This window comes from Solanum stenotomum, chromosome 2 (assembly GCF_019186545.1).
Source record: "Solanum stenotomum isolate F172 chromosome 2, ASM1918654v1, whole genome shotgun sequence".
Classification (NCBI taxonomy): Eukaryota; Viridiplantae; Streptophyta; class Magnoliopsida; order Solanales; family Solanaceae; genus Solanum; species Solanum stenotomum.
The window spans coordinates 10,662,325-10,681,673 of NC_064283.1; the positions used below are offsets into that span (position 1 = coordinate 10,662,325).

Sequence of the window (19,349 nt, forward strand, 5' to 3'; positions counted from 1 at the left end):
CAGAAAAATATTGAAATATTATCTAAGTGAAGTATTTTTAAACTTATTTAGTTATTTATTTATTCATTAGGCCAAGTAATAGATGAATAGTTTAGTTAAGTAATTAATTCAAAATTGGTGTCTTTTGGAGATTTGAATTTTTTTAAAACCTTAAAACTAAGTAACAGATATCGGCAAATAAACAAACACATTAAAGCAAAGAGGAAAGGAGACTTGGGCCCAAATCTAGTTTTCCTGTCAGCCTAGGCTAGTATTTGGGCCCATTTTCATTTTGGGTATTTCGTCCATTTACGTCACATGCACCTGTCCTAAACTAACGTGAAAGAAATATATTATTTCCTTTGGGCTTTAGGCCCAATTTACCACCTCTCCTAAATTCTAACAAGAATAATAATAAATAAAATGACGAGGGCTCGGGCCCAAAATAACAAAATACATCTCTTTGGAATTAAGTGGGCATTTGGCCCAATCGTTTCAATTCTCCGTTCTGCTTCAATATTTTTTCAACTCCGAGACCTGTACGCCAATTTTTTAGGAACCTGTTCTTCAAATTTTCTTGTCGGCTGACTCGATAGGAGGAATTTGGAGTCTTTATGGCTCTCTCGAAATGTAAAGGAGGAGGATGGATTCATAGTGAACTCAAACAAATTTCACATGCAACGAAAGAAAAGGGCAAATGATTAATACACAGTCTAATAAAAATAGAAATAAAAATAAAGAAAAGCGTCAAATTATGACATATATACACCTTGACTCAAGAAAACTAACAAATAATTCAATAAAGGAGATCATAAAGAGGTATACTGGAAAACAACAAATTTTGAAGAAGTGAACAAGTGAGGCAATAAACACATCAGTGTGACAGCTTGGTAACATACTAATAAATAAGGAAAAGAGACAGTCGCACCCAAATGACTAAACCACCAAATAAGTAAGAGATAATAAATGCATGCTATTAGTTTTTTTTTTTTAAATGATATTTAAGCCGACAACCTTTAATCAAAACACTGAAAGTTTTCATTAAATAGTAACACTAGAACAAGCTAGCAAGTTACTGCAATAGAATAAAAGAAAATCAATAAACATTTTTTATGTTGTCAATATGCCATGAGGGCAAGAATAAGACTAACACATGGTAGTATCAAAATGGACAAGATATATATTGAGAGCAATTTATTTATTCAAACTTAAAATATCACACAACATGGATCAACCCGAACTAATTAAGATGAAACATAACCAATGCCTCATTCTAATCCTAGAATACTTAATTAGATATTAAGTCTACACGCCAAATTTAGAGAAAACAAGACAAAATATATAATCAGCTAAAGAGTAGGAAATAATTTGCAACTTGAAATAGGCTAGAAACTAGGGAGGCAAAGGAATGGTAAGAGGCTCAAACTTCTCACTAACTTAACTACTACCAATAATTTATTTAACTTTTCAGATTGAAATACATCTCAAAGCCAACCATAAAAGATATCAGCGAGAAAAAGACCTTAACATGGAGGAAATAACTCAACATCAGACGGAAACATCAAAACTTCAGACAAACGGAACAACAACATTTTGAACCACAAACAAGTTACAACATTGATTAAAGCCGACGCCAAGTCAAGATGTTCTCAAAATCCTAACATTCGAATAACTCGCTACGGTCAAAAAGTATATAGTTCTCAAATCAATTAAACAGGAACACTACAACATCAAACCATGGAACTATGCAACTGTTAGTTCACGATGAAAGAAATCAAAATAAAAAATGGAGTATTACCTTTTTGGGGACAACGAACCAAAGACAAACGAGCTAAGAATGACTTTACCATTGCGAGAACCAGAACACGAACAATGAACAGGGAGCTTAAGCAGAAATCCGAGCAGGTTCTCTATCCCGAAAAGTATTTCAAGTATATCTAAACTATTTTTGCTTAAAACTATTCTCTGTATTTCGCCCAAAAAATCTCCAACTTTTCCTCCAATAGTTTTCTCTAACTCAAAATTTTTGGCCAAAAAAAAAAATCTCCCCTCCTTCAACAGTGAATAAAGCAATTATATAGAGGGGAAATCATTAGGGTTCCGAAAAAAGGAGGGAAAAAGGACCAAAATTCATGTTCAAATCCCATTCCCAATTTCAAAATCGAAAATCTTTTCACCCTTTTGGACAAACACCCTTTTCCAAAATTTCAACCCATTTCGGAAGAGAAAAGGGTGGGACGAATGGTTAGGATCGATTCAACGTCCTTGGGGCGCGACGTGGAGCGATCTCATGATGCCAGGACGAATTTCGCGTCGCTTTTGCTGCTACGGGTAAAAATTTAAGAGGGAGTCTAAGGAATAAGACAAGGAACAACGATGCCTCCTGTTGTACGTGTTCCTCACTGCTCGCATGTATCTCCGTGTTTTCACACCATTTGGATATTTCTTTTTGTGAACTGCTGGAAGACACCTGAGTCGTGTGAGGAAGATGGGCGCATACAGATCCTTTTGGAGTTGTTCACGCATTGTAGAAGATGGGGAAGCTGTTGTTTTGCGTGTTGGACTGCTGCGTACAACTATTGTTGACGTGCTAAGCTCTTGAGGGATTGGGGAGTGGGATGGGTCAGGGGAAATAGGCTGGGCGGTTGGAAGGAAAACAAAAGGAATTGTTGAAAGTTGAAAAGGAACGTTGGGAAATATGGAGTGGAGTTGGGCCGATTTTTTGCTGAAATTAAGGCCCAAAGCTGGCCTAAAAGGGTTGAAATAATTTGTAAGGAAGGGATTGGATTTGTAATTTAAGACTTGACCAAATGAGTTACAAAATTAGCCATTTTAAAATTACAAATATAGCCAAACTTGGCTAATTTGGACAAATTTGGCTAATAATTAAATAGGCTGAATTAATATAATTAATTTACAAGCTTCTTAATCTTAACAAAATAAAATAATTAACTTACTTGTGAAATAATTGATTCAAAAATATAAACTACTATTAAGTGAGCTAATTAACAAAGCATTAAAAAAAAAGTAACATCTTCTTGAAATGATTTTTTTGAATGTTCGTAAAAAATGTAATAATTACATGCAAAAATTATATAAAAATATATACATTGTTTTAAAACTAAAAAAAAAAGACTAAAATTGCTTCTGAACTAAAAAAAAATATTTTTTTGAATTTTTGTAAAACTAATTATCCCAAATCATTGGAAATTAAGAAGCCCGAAAGTTAATTCTTATTGGGGAGGGTCAAAATTAGGTGTCAACATTCAAAACTATAGCTTTAGAACCTTATTATATGTATTATGTTTGTTATTTCTAAAATTTTGTCTTAAAAAATGGGCTGACCNAGAATCTTATGAAAAAAAATCAATTTGTATGACGGTTTCCTAGGCACACTAGAAACTTGACCTAATATCTTTTTTGGCTAAAACTACCATAACGATGGATGTAGCTAGGTTAACTTAAGGCAAAGAAAAAATAATAATTCAGACGTTATACTGAAATATTGAGTAGTTCTCGTGGAGAGTAATATTTTGTACGTCTCTTATAATATATGAGATAATAATATTTCAGAATTATTAATTTTGGTATGACAATTCTTGCATTATAATCCCGTTATAAGTTTGTCTGCGAATCAACAATTCTTAATAGAGAAAAAAGATAAAGTTACGGTTGAAGTCACACGTCTAATAAGAAGATTGAACAAGAGTACCACAAAAATCACATATCTAATAAGAAGATTAGGCATAAGTATTGCAAATATCACACGTCTAATAAGAAGATAAGGTATGAGTATCACATAAGCCACACGTCTTATAAAAAAATCAGGCTTGAATACCGTGAAAGACAAACAAACGTCTAATAAAAAGATGAGCAACTTTCACATATAGCAAATATAAAAATCATATTTGTATGTTATAGATATAGTTTGCATAATTGCGCACCATATCAAATTTTATGTTTGTTATGGAGCTTTTGATTTGTATAATTCGCTACAAACATCCAATTTTATACAAATTCTTCAGTTTTGTATAAATTTATTTATACATTGTAATTTGTATAATAAGATCTGTATTTGTATAATTATAAGTATATATGACGAAAATATATGTATTTGTATTTGCATATACACTTTTCTCTCGCTTTATACAGACAAAAACACATTTTATATATTTTATACCGAAATGTATAAAATGGTTAATTGTATACCAAAAATAGCTAATTGTATATCAAATCAGATGACATAAAAAAGGGGACATTTGCTGTGAATTACAATTAAAATAAACTATAGCTATAACATTTAATTTAAATTAATAATTTACTACTTCATACAATTTTCCCTAAAGAGATTAGACATAAAAATGTGGACAGACTTGGATAGCCCACTTGTGTAAGTCAAAAGTTGGCTGTTTAGATTATTGTTTCCAAGTCCTCTAATTAATAGGCACATTGACAAGTAGTAGTAGTAGTTTTTTTCAACTTCAACAAGTACTACTTTGATTCATCTATAACTAATAAGGACAATAAGGTTAGGAGGAAGTTGTTGTTAATCTCAATATTTTAGGAAAAGAGTACTCTATTTGTACACTCTTACAAATCACGTTTTAATCATACGATTTGTGGCGGGCATAGATGCTTGGTTGGTTCGGTTTGGTCTTGAAGTTTATCGAATCAAGATATTGGCTATCGATTTCTAGACATGCTAAATCGTTATAAAATCATTAAGATAATGGCTTACTGGTTTAACTAATAAGATTTGACACAAAAAAATCACTGAATACTTGGAAACAAGGTGAAACACTAAATGAACAATAGCATCTTGCTCAAAAACAAATACTGACACATTGTAGAATAATTGAGAGTTTGAGACAACCAAAAATAAAAGTATAAAACTAAAATCTAAGTCAAGGACTAATAAAGAGGTAGGGGAAGTCTTGGTTCCATGATCAAAGATATCGGCTTTTTTGGGTGTACAGTCAATCCATAAATCTCCTCCATGCTTATATCTCCTGTTAATTTCCAATTGAATCCATGCAACAAATTAGCCATTGTTGTTCGAACAACCTTCATACCAAGGCTATACCCCGGGCACCTTCTCCTTCCAGAACTAAATGGCAACAACGCGAAATTTTGCCCTTTTATATCTATGCTATTTTCTATGAATCTTTCTGGAATGAACTCTTCTGCCCTGTCCCAATACTTTGAATTTCTTCCTAAAGATCATGCGTTTACAAAAACATTTGTCCCTTTTGGTATGTCATAACCAGCAACATTACAATCCTCAATGGAGTAATGAGGAGGAAGCAATGCACTTAAAGGGTGAAGTCTAAATGTCTCTTTAATTATGGCATCTATATAAGGTAGCTTAGAGAAGTCCTCTTCTTCTACCCATCGTTCTTTTCCAATGACTCTGTCAAGTTCTTGGTGTGCCTTGTCCATGATGTTTGGTCGCCTCAAAAGTTCTTGAAATGCCCATTCTATTGTTGTTGCTGAAGTATCTGTTCCACCAGCTATCAAATCCTAACATTGATATATAGCAAAATTACCAAGTATCAACAACAAATTAAGAAAATATTCTACTTGTATCGGAAATAACAGAACTTACATGCATTAGTCCCATCATGCGATCAGAAGTAAGCTGAACTTCAAGATTAGGGTCATCAGCAAGGTGCAACAGAGCATCAACCATATCCTTGGGAACAAAATCCCCTGCTTTTTGCATCTTTATTGTGTTGTGATCGTCAAGTACATATTTGTAAAATTCTGTGAAATTCTTCCCTAAGGCCTTCATTCGCTTTACGTATCCTTGCAAGTCAAACCAACTAAGCCAAGGTATCCAATCTCCGAGATTAATCACCCCACCTAGAACAAACCACTCATCCAACATCCATTGCAATCTTTCAAGTGTTACTATTGATGAAGTATCTGAGTTTGACTGATCACTACAATATTTGTCACTCATAACCAACCTACTTATAGTACTAAGAGTAAATCGAGGTAAATGGTCTCTAAGAAAAATTGGCTTTCCTGAGTGAGGAAAAAGACGAGAAATTAAAGTTTGTCTTTCCTCAATACGAATATACTCCAATGAATCAAGCCTCTTGGGACTAAATATCTCAGTTAGGTAAATTTTTCTAGCTTGACGCCAATATGCACCGTAAGGTGCCCATGTCATGTCTGAGTAGTTAAAACTAGTGTACTTACCAGCAGCTAATGCGGGACGAGATGCAAAGATAGCATCATGTGTTTTCAATATCTCTTTAGCCATTTCTGGAGATGATGCTACCAAAACAGGCTTTGAACCGAACTTTAGTAGCATTAAATCTCCATATTTTTGTGAAAGATGGTGCAAAGACTCATGTGGGAGTGAACCAAGGAGGTTCAAATTGCCAATAATTGGCCATGGCTTTGGACCTGGTGGTAGTTTCCTTTTCGGATGGTTGAATAATTTTAAGACAAAAGCTAATGCTAGTAGCCATGACCCAAACACTATGAAAACCCAAGAGATCTCCATCTTTGATATTAAGTGACTGAAGTTGAATAGATATAATAATTCAAGAAAGTTTGAGGAATATTTATAAGGCAACTTGCTTTAAGTGGTAATTTTTTACCTTCGGAATGTTATTCAAAATAAACGGTATTTCACATTATCAATAATATATTACGGTAATTATTTTCTTTCAAATTTAGCCTATTTTGTTAAAGTGACTAAGAAAAGATATATATAGGTATGGTTTAATTAAAGATAAAGTTAGTAAAATTACTCCTTACTATTTTATTATAAGCATAAAGACATTTTATTAAAGGGTGAGTTCAAGCAAAAAATATCACTTAATATGGATCTAAGGGGTAAAAGTAAGACAAGAATGGCATAATAGAGTTTAAGCATCATTTTGAAAAACTACTAAATATTAAATTGAACTTCTATGCATAGATAATATAAAATTTATTTATTTTGTCAAGTTAATGTTACGTGCGTATATATTAAAATTCTTAGAAATTATATAAAGTATCTTTATTTTGTCATTTTCCAGATTAATGATTATCCTAAATAATAAGTCTCGTTATTTTTTTTTCGGTGAAAAATAATATTTGAATGATTGTAAATTCAATCACAAAAAAGTACGACGTAGCATAAGTCTTATCACTGTCCTCCTCTAAATTCGTTGCGTTCTCTCCACACAAATCAACTTTCAAAGATGATGCCCAATTGTATGTACATACATGAGATATTTAGTAGGCGTTCGACTATTGCAAGTATCATATCACGATATGAAATTAGTATTTAGATATACTGATTTCATATCATGATTTCATATCAGTAGATGAAATTTCATATTTTTCAAAAATCATGATTTGAGATTTTTCAAATATAAAAATTGATTCATAAGTTTATACTTTGTTAAAATAACCCATATTTATATACTCTAGCCATTTATTTCATATGTAAATAAAAGGGATAAGGGTCTGAAAAATATCCCAACTTTGGTCGGATTTGCTGTTGCGANNAAATTTTACTATAGCAAAAACTCTATGGCTATTTCATTTAACTATTGACACGTCATTTTATAACTTGAAGAAAAATTATTTATTTAGCCACAATATTTTGTTTCAAATAACTTATTATGGCTAAAGGGTTACTATTGCTACAATTACTTTTATTGCGTAGCAAATAAGTTATAATTAACTACAAAATTTTATTGTAGCAGTAAAATTGTAGCTATTTAGATTGTTATTGCCACGATTGTTAATAATCAAAGAAAATATAAGGATTTAGCTTTGTCAACTTAATATTCATGGCTAATTAATTTGGTGAATTTTTAGATAGCTACGAAATTTGAATTTTTGTAGCTATTACTAAGTAATAGCTACAATTTTCAAATTCATAGCTTAGATTTTGTAGCACTATGTATCTTTTCTTGTAGTGTATGTTAATATGAAAATATACAAAAAGAAAATTCCAAATCACATATCTAAATTAAGCTTCAATTTTATCTCAGAATTTAAAATTATAATTTTATTTCATAATTTTATATCGCATGACCAAACGAGCCCTTACTAGGAATGACAATCGATAGGACAAAGGAAAATTCCAATGAGATAGAGTGAGAGAGAACATGTCAAGGAAAAACTTTAATTTTTGAAAATTTTAAATAAGGTAGACGAGGTTAGTGTTTCTGACCTATAATTCAGACCTATGTTTTATTTTATTTTGGACAGATATTTTATGCTGTAGAACTTTCTAATTAAGTCCTTCCATTATACTATCTTCGTCCATTTTTAATTGTAATAATTTTTTTGTTAGAATTAAATAATAATAACTTTGATTAATATTTTATAATTTATTTTTATCATATTGATTTGTAAAAAAATAGAATTTATAGTATTTTTCGTGTAGTGTTTGAATATCTAAATTTTTTGTTTAAAATATCAAATTAATGTAAGCTAATTTAACTTTGAAAATTAATCAATTTGTCTTTCGAAAAGTGCAACATGACAATTAAAAATGAACAAAGGGAGTAGTTTTCATCAAGTGCTCAATAACACTAACGTAAAAAGCTAACCAAGTAACATACGATATGTTTAGTCTGTGATTTAGACTAAATTAGGGATTGTTTGGTTGGGAACAAATTATCCCAGAATTAGTTATTCTGAAATAACTTATCCAACCACACTATGTTTTATCTCACAACTATTTATTTTTATCTCTAACACCAAACGACCCCTAAAAATTCAAAATAATTATTTTTTCTAACTTATCTTTAACTAAATAATATCCTCTCCAGTTCATATTAAGGGCATGTTTGGAAAGCCATCTGCTAATTGGAATTAATGTAAATACTAGAGTAATAATTACTAGCCTAGTAATTACACAGAAATATTTATTTGCCACAGTATAATTACACTGTAATTACACATGTGTTGTTTGGTTGAACAAGTGTAATCATAAGGTTATATTGATTTTTAAAATAAAAATTAATTATTCAAAATTAGAAATTTATATTAGACAAATAAGAGTCTTTATAAAGGATATTAAATTGAATATTTAAGATATATATTGTCTTTTAAAAATATATTAATTAGTAAACATATGTTCTTAACTAATACTATAAAAAAATGATTTATATTTTTTAATTTAGTGTATTTTTTTATTAAAATAATCATAAAAATTAAAAATATAGAATTTCTATGAACATCATGAAATGCATATTTGATAAAAAAAAATTAATATTATAAATATAATATCATAGAATTATAAAACATTAGACAAAAAGAAAATCTATCAAGTCTAACTTTAAATAAATAGCTTTCAATATAAAATATCGAGTCAATATTCCGAAAACAAACGAAATTGAAAATATATCATAAGTTCTAAATTCAAAGACAAAAAATTTAACATAATACTCTTGTGTCAAATTTCAACATAACATACATAAATATGATTTAAAAGAAAAGGAAAACGTAAGTCTATAGCTTTATTCAATAATGAATTCTACTTCAATTAAAAATTAAAATACTAACAAAATTATACTAATAATTTTTTTTTAGATATAACGAGAAATTGCATGAAATCACATAAAGTAAAGGTGGAGAATAAGAAGGAAATGAAATATAAAAAATATAATATAAAAAATATTTTAGAAAATATTAGAATAATAAAAATCAAAAAGAATTTTGAAATAAAAAAATAAAAAAATACATTAAAACGAAAAAAAGAAATAAAAAGAAGAAATTAAAAAGTAATTAGCTTGTAATTACACCATGTAATTATCAGCAATTCATGAGTCCGGAGCCTAAAGGGAAAAAAAATTAACCAAAAATTTCAGAAGGGCAACAGAAATAATTTTGTAACCAAAAGGACAACATTTAAACGATAGGGTAAACACACCTATCGTGTAAATTAGGATAGCAAGGTGCAGCTCCCTATGTGCCTTACATGGCGCAAGCCAACGTCTTTTTAATTTTTTTCGTGAAAGTAAATTCTTTAAAGAAGAATGCGCAAGGTCCATGTGCCTACAAGGCTAAAGGTGACCTGCGCCTCTCTTTTTTTTTTTTTTTTAGTTTTTTGCATTCACTTCAATTTATAGCACACCAATATATTGGCAATTGTTTAATTTAAGTATATAAAAGGACAATTTATAAAAGCCACAAGAAACTAATAAAAAATTGACCTCAATATCATTAATTAATGGGAAAAAGGATAAATTTACCCCCGAACTTTGATAAATGGTATGTCTATGCCCTTCGTTATACTTTGCATCCATCTCTGTCCCTGCCGTCCAATTATTGGTACACACATACCCCTCTCACTAACGGCCCCCTCATTCTGTACACATGTCTAAATCCTAAACAACTACCCATTTGACCATTGCTTTTAACCCATAAACTAATAACCCACCCATAAACTCAATACCCACCCGATTCCCTCTAAAATATCCTAAGCCAATTAAAAGACCCAAAAGGTAGAACACTTCATCGAAATGGGACGCGAGAGTTATAGAGGTAGAAAGCAATGATGAGAAGCTACTAATTTGCCAGAAACCATTTTCAAGAAGACAAGCTAGCTAAGATTGTAGATGATAATAGTCATTTGTTTGTTACACTTTACCGTATGCTTGGGTGGATAACTCCGCTAAACTCTGTCCGGGTACTTACACACACCCGTTTTTCGTACCCAGTTACATGTCGGGTTTCAAAGCTATGAATCCCCGAACAACGACGTGGGTGTTGACGGAATGATAAGCGTGATTGCTGATGAAATTGCAGAGGTATCAACGAACCCATTAGTTAACGCTTGGTATGCGTGTCAGGACCCGAGTTTTCCGGTAGAGATTGCGGATTTGTGAAGGGATTTACGGTACCGGCGACGGTGGGTCGTATACAGGGCAAATGTTGAACGGAGAAGATGGTGCTACGTATAATATGAATGGGGTTAGGGATGACAATGGGGCGGGGCGGGGCGGGGCGGTTGTGGGGAAAACCCGCATAGACCTGCAAACATACTAACCCGCCCTACTCCGCCCCACATAGCAAAAAATTGTGTTTTCAATCCATCCTGCCCCACAAGGGCCCGCTCCGTTCCACCCCGCATAGTTTTTTTTCTTTCTTAATTGAGTTTTTTTTTCTGCTAAAAAAATAAACGTGTAACTGTTATACTATTTCGTACTAGCATATACATATACAGAGAGATCATTGTCTCAATCATGTAGTTGGGAATATAAATATTTTTTCTTGTTTAATAGAAGGGGTTAGTGAATCTGTGGGTCAAACTTATGTTTCATTTGGTTTCTAATTATTATTTTTTGTCAAACACAAAATAATACAATTACAAGAAAATTATAAGGCTTCATTATAGTGTAGCTAAAGTGTTTCTAGGATATTATAGTGTAGAGTGTCAAAATATTTGAAAAAAAGCAATAACAAAGTAGCTAAAGAGAGAAGCATGGACTATCTTATACATATTTTTCTCAATATTAGAAACTAATTAAGTGAAATTGAGTAGTTGAAATCTTGTAGAACATCTCATTGAGAACTAAATAAATGATTGATATCAATGAAAATATAAAACAATGTTAAGTTTTGTAAAGTGAACTCCACCAAAAACTTGAAACAAAAGAAAGTGGAAGAAAGTGGCGAGTATATATTGAGAGGGAGTTGCAATTTCCACAACCCGCACCCGCCCCGCACCCACCCCGCACCCACCTTACATTTCTTAAAAGAAGTTTCAACCCACCCCGCACTCGTATAAAGCCATACCCGCCCCACCCCGCATAAGGTAAAACCCGCCCCGCTCCATTGCCATCCCTAAATGGAGTGAGAAGGAGATTTTTGGTTCAGTGGGTGTGGAATCATATTCTGAATTATTGCAGTGGACCAAATGCACTTGATCAGTAAATGTTTCGTTTACAAAATTCAAAATTCTAGCATTTTGGTTCTTATTTATGTTTAAATTTTGGGTTGATTTGGTTATGATGCATATTAATTAGGCTCTGTTTTACTATAAGATATGTAGTGTAATAAAAGTAGTTTGTCTAAATTTGAATTGGTTTGTACCTTTAGAGTCTTTTAATTGACTTGGGATATTTTAGAGTGAATCGGGTGGGTATTGGATTTATGGGGCGGGTTATTAGTTTATGGGTTAAAAGCAATGGTCAAACGGGTAATTGCTTAGGATTTAGACACGTGTACAGAATGAGAGGGCCGTTAGTGAGAGGGGCATGTGTGTACTGATAATTGGACGACAGGGACTGAGATGGGCGCAAAGTATAACGGAGGGCATAGACGTACCATTTATCAAAATTCGAAGGTAAATTTGTCCTTTTTCCCTTAATTAATTAGCACAATTGTGAACAAATACTACATAACTAATTGGTCACTCAATTACCTGCTAACCAGATAATTAAATGGCTAACAAAACAGGACAAACACCAAATTTAATTACCATGGTATCAGACGGATCCTACGTGAATTGTTATGATTTGTCATATCCCTTGGCAAATATTAAGGAACATAAATTATAGACTACTTTCGTGTTCTCTCCACACAATTAGCTTTCGAAGTTGATGTCCAATTGTATTATGATTTGGACCATACATAGGATATTTAGTACAATATGACAATGGGGCAGAGGAACATTTCAACAAGGTGGAGTGAGACAGGACATGGCAAATTGAAAAATTTAAATGGGTAGGTCAGACCTATATATTTTTAATTCCATTTTGGACAGATATTTTGTGCTGAAGAACTTCCTATCGTCATTCAATTATGGAAGTATTCATTAACGTTAATGTAAGAAGTTAACCAAGTAAAATAGGATATGTACTGTATGTGATTTAGAATAAAGTGCAAATATTCAAAATAATTTATAAAGTTTGACCGAGTTCGTAGGACCTGTTAAGTGCTAAGGAAATGTCCTAAGAATTATCTTAGAAGATCTGCTCCAATTATTAGTCTTCTTTTGAGTGGAAAAAGTGAAAACAGAATTAATATTATTTTTGAAATTCTGATTATTTTTTTAAAAAAGTGAAAAATGACCACATACTATTCGAATTTCAACTTCAAAAAAATATAAAAATAAAATTCATGATCAAACATAAAAAAGGCAAAATGACCCGAGAGACCCTTAGACTTGACTTTATTTGTAAGTTGGACCCTTGTACTTGTGACTTTACCAAATAGACCCTTAAATTCATTTAAACATAATATTTTAAACCCCTTTTTCATTTGATATGTATGTGTAATACACTCATTTTACACATGAAATACCATGTCATTTTTTAATAACACGTCATTATTATTATTATTTTTCAATGACACATCAGAAATTAAAATTTAACAATAAATAATATAAAAAAATAAAAAGTGCAATTTTCTCTCTCTCTTTCCCCCTTCCTACTTCATCTTCTTCATTCTCTCCCACCCTCTACCCCTCACCCCAAAAATAAAAATAAAATCGTCATTTTCATCTTTCTTCACAGTTCACACTCAAAAGTTTTCTCAATCATAAAATATGATAGATTATAATTAGCTCTTGCACATGCTTTAGATTCTATTTATTTTAATTTCATAAAAAAAACTTCAATCTAGGAAAAATATATTTATGAGTAAATTCAAACAATAGATCTTAAATTTTTATGAAAATGGTGAATGATAAGTTTTCTTACAAAAGCTTCTTTTAATTTTATATTTGATGATTATGATGATGGGGTGTACGCCAAAGAAGAAGAATAGAAAAGGGGTAGGGGAGGGGGGTATGGGGCTGAAGAAGAGGAAGAAAGACGGGGTCGGGCTGAAGAAGAAGAGAAGAAAGATGGGGTCGGGCTGAAGAAGAAGAGAGAAGGGGTGTGGGTGTGGGTGTGGGTGGGGTGGGCTGAAGAAGAAAGGTTTTGAGATTTTATTTATTTATTTTTATTTATTTTTTATTATTATTATTATTATTATTATTGTTATTATTATTTTGTCTTAGAAAATTGTTAATTTTTAAATAAAAATATTGCATTCGCTTTAAAACGCATGTGGTCACACATTTGTCCAACTCAGCCGTTTTAATGCCACATAAGCTTGATTAATGATCAGAGGGGTTTAGAAAATAGAGTTTCATCGAGTTTAAGAGTTCATTTGGCAAAGTGATGAGTAGAAGGGTTTCACTGACAAACGAAGACAAGTATAGGGGCCTCTCATGTTGTTATATCATTAAGCCAGAAATTACTCATCAGTCAATGATACTATAATTCTGAACGAGAAACCTTANTATATATATATATATATATATATATATATATATATATATATACACTCTTATATTATCATTGACTAATGAGTAATTTATGTACAAGAAACCTTAATGATACCACAACAATATACATATACTCTTATAATATCAATGACTAATAATTAATTTCTGAACAAGAAACCTTAATGATACCAATACAATATATATAATACTGATTTAGTATCAGTTATGCGAAAATTATCAATTTTAATGATACCAATATAGTATATGATACTGATTTAGCATCAGTTAAGCGAAAATTATCAGCTTTAATAAATGGAAGGTATGGGCTGTAAATACTTTGAATTTGGGTATGAATTTGTAATTATTTTGAATTTTATGATCCATTTATGTAGTTTTCCCTTTTTTTTGGGGTGGGGCGGGGGTGGGGGGTCCTTTGGGCCCATTTGGCTGCTTGAACCTGCTGTCTTAAAAAAATTGGGCTCTGGTCCATTTTTGTTCTTGAAAATTCCTGTATACGCTGAATGCATATTGTTGTATATAGGCAGTATATTGGCCCAGTTTCTGTATACTAAGTGTATATAACCCCTGCAACCTGTTTTAATTCTTTGTATTTGTTTCACTCAACCTGAATATCAGCCCATTGTATATGAAGTGTATACAACCCACTTCAACCTGTGCAACTTGTTTTAATTTTTTGTATTTGCTGCACTCAACCTGAATATCAATGTATACAACTCACCTTTGGGCTTCTTGGAGGCCTGTAATTTAATTTCCAGCCCTGAATATTGGTTTCAATTTGAAATTCACATGTTCGCCTTCCATTTTTTTATTTTTTGAACTCGATAATGAAGAGGGTGACTCGGAAGAGGCTTCGGGCCTAAGTGGCACATTCGATAATACGGAGGAGAAAGGATTTGAGTTCAACTTGGACTCCATGCGAATTCACATGATACCAAAAAAACAAAAGGGAAACAAATTAGTCAAAGGAAAGTGACATAAAACAAATAATAAACTAGTGAAAGAAAATAAAATAAAATAAATGAAGCTATCATTCAACCACTTGAATTGGCCAAGGCAAAGAATATGCATGTACGAACACTTGTGCCATTTAAACTTAAATATGACTATTGAACATGAATTAATTCAAGACATATATATTCACTTAAGTAACATCAAGAGAGATTCTTATACAATCAAAGCACTTTAGCTCTTTTCCTACATAGACAATACAAAACTTAATTTGCTAGCTAGGCCCACCACAGTAACTAAAATAACTGGAAAAAGACCTTCATAAGCAAATAAATAAAATGACTAAAAATCTCTTCACATAGATAAGATTTGAACAATTAAATCAAAGCAGCAATCAAAGTTGATCACGAAAAACTTCTACATAACCACACATATCATTTATTCTATATCAATTGGACACCACTATTTAACTTCCAAAAGAAAACATGCTTTAAAGAGGAGGATCGAGTACACAAAACAACCCATAATTGTAGAGTATGAGACCCGACTACTATATTCCTAACAAACTAGATTTCGAGTTAACTAATACGCCAAATCCTGACCTTGCCCGCTCGGCCGCGTCTACTTTGCGGTTCTCGCAAACTACATAGTGCTCAGAAAAAATGGGCATCAGTTTTAGAACATTACTTGGATTGACGAACGATAAAAAACGGTTGAAAGAAGACTTCAAGGTCTTTCATTTGGTTATATTAAGCCACAAAACTCTTTATATGTTAGAAGATATGATTGATTGTAGTTGATCCTTAAATGAACTTACATGAAAAAACTTAATTGTTAGAGAACCTCTTGACTTGACTTTGTGCTAAAGGTTCATTATGACTTGAACTCACACCCAAAGCGTTTCCAATACTTAAGAATGAAGCTTAACATATACTCCCTCTGTCCAACAAAAGTTGTCCACTATTTACTTGGCATACTCTTTAAGAAATAAATAATAGGGGTAATATTACTATATTCTCCTTTGAATTTATTAAATTTTATGCTTTGAAAAATTTGTTAGATCATTAATAATATTTAATACCAAGGGTAAAATAGATACAAAAGGTAAATTATCTCTTGATTTTCTAAATTTGACTAGTATTGTTGGACATCTATTTTTAGTATAGTAGACAATTATTGTTGAACAAAAGGAGTATGAACAAGTAGTATATATATCACCTGATCCAAATTGATACACTTACGACAATCGATTCAGATTCTAAGAGTAGAATTACCAAGTGTTACACTTCTGAATTCTCTCTTAGAATTAATTGCTTAAAGAGTCCAACAAGTCCCAACAAACACCTAAAAATAACTTTAACTAGTCGAGAAGAAACAAACATTCTAATTTCAAAACTCATCCTCTTAAAATGAAATAGTTTAAATGCTTGAGTTCTTCTAGTCTTGGTATAAAAGAGGAATTGGTCGGTGCATTGATTATATCTTCTGTAGCTAGCTCTAATAAAGATGGAGGGGAAGTCTAGGTTCCATAATCACAGATATAGGCTTTTTTGGGTGTGTAGACAATCCATACATTTCCTCCATGCTTATATCTTCTGGCATCATATCTCCTGTTAATTTCCAATTGAATCCATGCAACAAGTTAGCCATTGTTATTCGAACAACCTTCATACCAAGGCTATACCCCGGGCACCTCCGCCTTCCTGAACCAAATGGTAACAATGCGAAATTTTGTCCTTTCACGTCTATGTTATTTTCTATGAATCTTTCAGGAATGAACTCTTCTGCCCTATCCCAATACTTTGAATTTCTTCCTAAAGACCACGCGTTTACATAAACAATTGTCCCTTTTGGTATGTCATAACCAGCAACTTTACAATTCTCAATGGAGTAATGAGGAGGAAGCAATGCACATAAAGGATGAAGTCTAAATGACTCTTTGATAATGGCATCTATATAAGGTAGCTTAGAAAAGTCTTCTTCTTCTACCCATCGTTCTTTTCCAATGGCTCTGTCAAGTTCTTGGCGTGCCTTGTCGATGATGTTTGGTCTCCTCAAAAGTTCTTGAAATGTCCATTCTATCGTTGCTGCGGAAGTATCTGTTGCACCAGCTAGCAAATTCTGCCATTGATATATAGCAAAAATTACCAAGTATCAACAACAAATTAAGAAAATATTCTACTTGTATCGGAAATAACTGAACTTACATGCATTAGTCCCATCATGCGATCAGAAGTAAGCTGAACTTCAAGATTAGGGTCATCAGCAAGGTGCAACAGAGCATCAACCATATCCTTGGGAACAAAATCCCCTGCTTTTTGCATCTTTATTGTGTTGTGATCGTCAAGTACATATTTGTAAAATTCTATGAAATTCTTCCCTAAGGCCTTCATTCGCTTTACGTATCCTTGCAAGTCAAACCAACTAAGCCAAGGTATCCAATCTCCAAGATTAATCACCCCACCTAGAACAAACCACTCATCCAACATCCATTGCAATCTTTCAAGTGTTACTATTGATGAAGTATCTGAGTTTGACTGATCACTACAATATTTGTCACTCATAACCAACCTACTTATAGTACGAAGAGTAAATTGAGGTAAATGGTCTCTAAGAAAAATTGGCTTTCCTGAGTGAGGAAAAAGACGAGAAATTAAAGTTTGTCTTTCCTCAATACGAATATACTCTAATGAATCAAGCCTCTTGGGACTAAATATCTCAGTTAGGTAAATCTTTCTAGCCTGACGCCAATATGCACCGTAAGGTGCCCATAGCATGTCTGAGTAGTTAAAACTAGTGTACTTACCAGCGGCTAATGGAGGACGAGAAGCAAAGATAGTATCATGTGTTTTCAATATCTCTTTAGCCATTTCTGGAGATGATGCTACCAAAACAGGCTTCGAACCGAATTTTAGTAGCATTAAATCTCCATATTTTTGAGAAAGATGGTGAAAAGACACATGTGGGAGTGAACCAAGGAGGTTCAAATTGCCAATAATTGGCCATGGCTTTGGACCTGGTGGTGGTTTCCTTTTCGGATGGTTGAATATTTTTAAGACAAAAGCTAATGCCAGTAGCCAAACACTATGAAGACCCAAGAGATCTCCATCTTTGATAAGAAGTGACTGAAGTAGTTGAATAGATATAATAATTCAAGAATGCTTCAGAAATATTTATAGGACAATTCTGCCACCATATATTATTACTCCCTCTATTGCATATAAACTCAATTTATATTTCATGTCTTATATTAGTTGATCATCTTACTAAAAATAGTTGTCCTTTATAACTAATTCTTTTTGAAAGTGTTCACATTTGTTTGTAAAATTTTCAATGAGTTTTTTAAGGGATGAATTAGTAAAATTATCTTCTTATTTATGATTTCTGAATATGCGTATAAAAAGAAAAATGATCAACTAATTTGAGATGGGGAGAGTATTTTAGAGATAAATTGCACTACTTATAAAATTATATTTATGATTTCACAAAAAGCTATAGTAAAAAATATGACTTAAATTATGTCCTTAAATATTTTTCTTAATAAATGTGCATTGATTCACAAATTCATTTTGAGAAAAGAGCTAAGAAATTAATTTGTCAATATAGAGTTTAATTTGTGCACAACTCTTTTACGTCACTTTGGAAAGTAAGCATTTGTTTAGGCCATTAAGTGTTAACTATGATTTACTCATTAGAGAAAAGACTATTTAAGAATTGAAGAAACTTTTGATGGTTTTCATATATTATGATTTTATTTTATTTTTGCCATTTTGGAATTGATAATCCTAAATTGTAAGTCCCTATTTTCTTTGCGGAAAATAATTTTTGGACGGTTACACTTTCAACTTTGGCTTGCCTTACTTTCAATGCGTAATCTTAACTCTATGATTTGTGACCTTTAATTTGTGTTTATTTATATAGAATAAATCTGAAGAATAATTAAATGTCAATACTACTATGAAAATTATGATAGAATAAATCTGATAAATTAAAATATTGATATACAAATCACGAGTGATTCTAGCTTGACATCTTACAACTTCATGCTTCTAACAGGGGTTTGAATAGTATTTTCTTTAAATTGTAAAATAAAGAGAATTGGAAATTGAAAACAAATTTGCAACATCATTATTTCTCATTAAAAAATATAAATTTCACATAAGAT

General features: G+C 31.9%; 1 protein-coding gene, 1 long non-coding RNA gene and 1 pseudogene across 3 annotated transcripts in view; 1 reads left to right on the plus strand and 2 right to left on the minus strand.

Annotated features, from left to right (window-relative positions):
* LOC125854468 (uncharacterized) overlaps positions 1-19,349 on the plus strand; it is a 175,191-nt gene that overhangs the window by 44,498 nt on the left and 111,344 nt on the right. Inside the window, exon 2 of the long non-coding RNA XR_007445404.1 lies at positions 17,619-17,910. This is a non-coding gene — a long non-coding RNA (uncharacterized LOC125854468). The remainder of the gene's footprint in view (positions 1-17,618; positions 17,911-19,349) is intronic.
* Positions 5,538-6,515, minus strand: LOC125854467 (trimethyltridecatetraene synthase-like). Its single transcript, XM_049534021.1, has one exon. The coding sequence runs from the start codon at positions 6,491-6,493 to the stop codon at positions 5,543-5,545; it is 951 nt and encodes a 316-aa protein (XP_049389978.1). The 5' UTR covers positions 6,494-6,515; the 3' UTR covers positions 5,538-5,542.
* Positions 16,682-18,293, minus strand: LOC125854463 (trimethyltridecatetraene synthase-like; annotated as a pseudogene). The gene is made up of 2 exons (XR_007445403.1): positions 17,392-18,293; positions 16,682-17,305 (listed from the first exon to the last, which is right to left on the minus strand). The product of XR_007445403.1 is annotated as a trimethyltridecatetraene synthase-like (transcript).

Bases quoted from the DNA above. Each gene is read 5' to 3' on its own strand.
- LOC125854467 (XM_049534021.1), bottom strand. From the start codon at position 6,493: ATGGAGATCTCTTGGGTTTTCATAGTGTTTGGGTCATGGCTACTAGCA.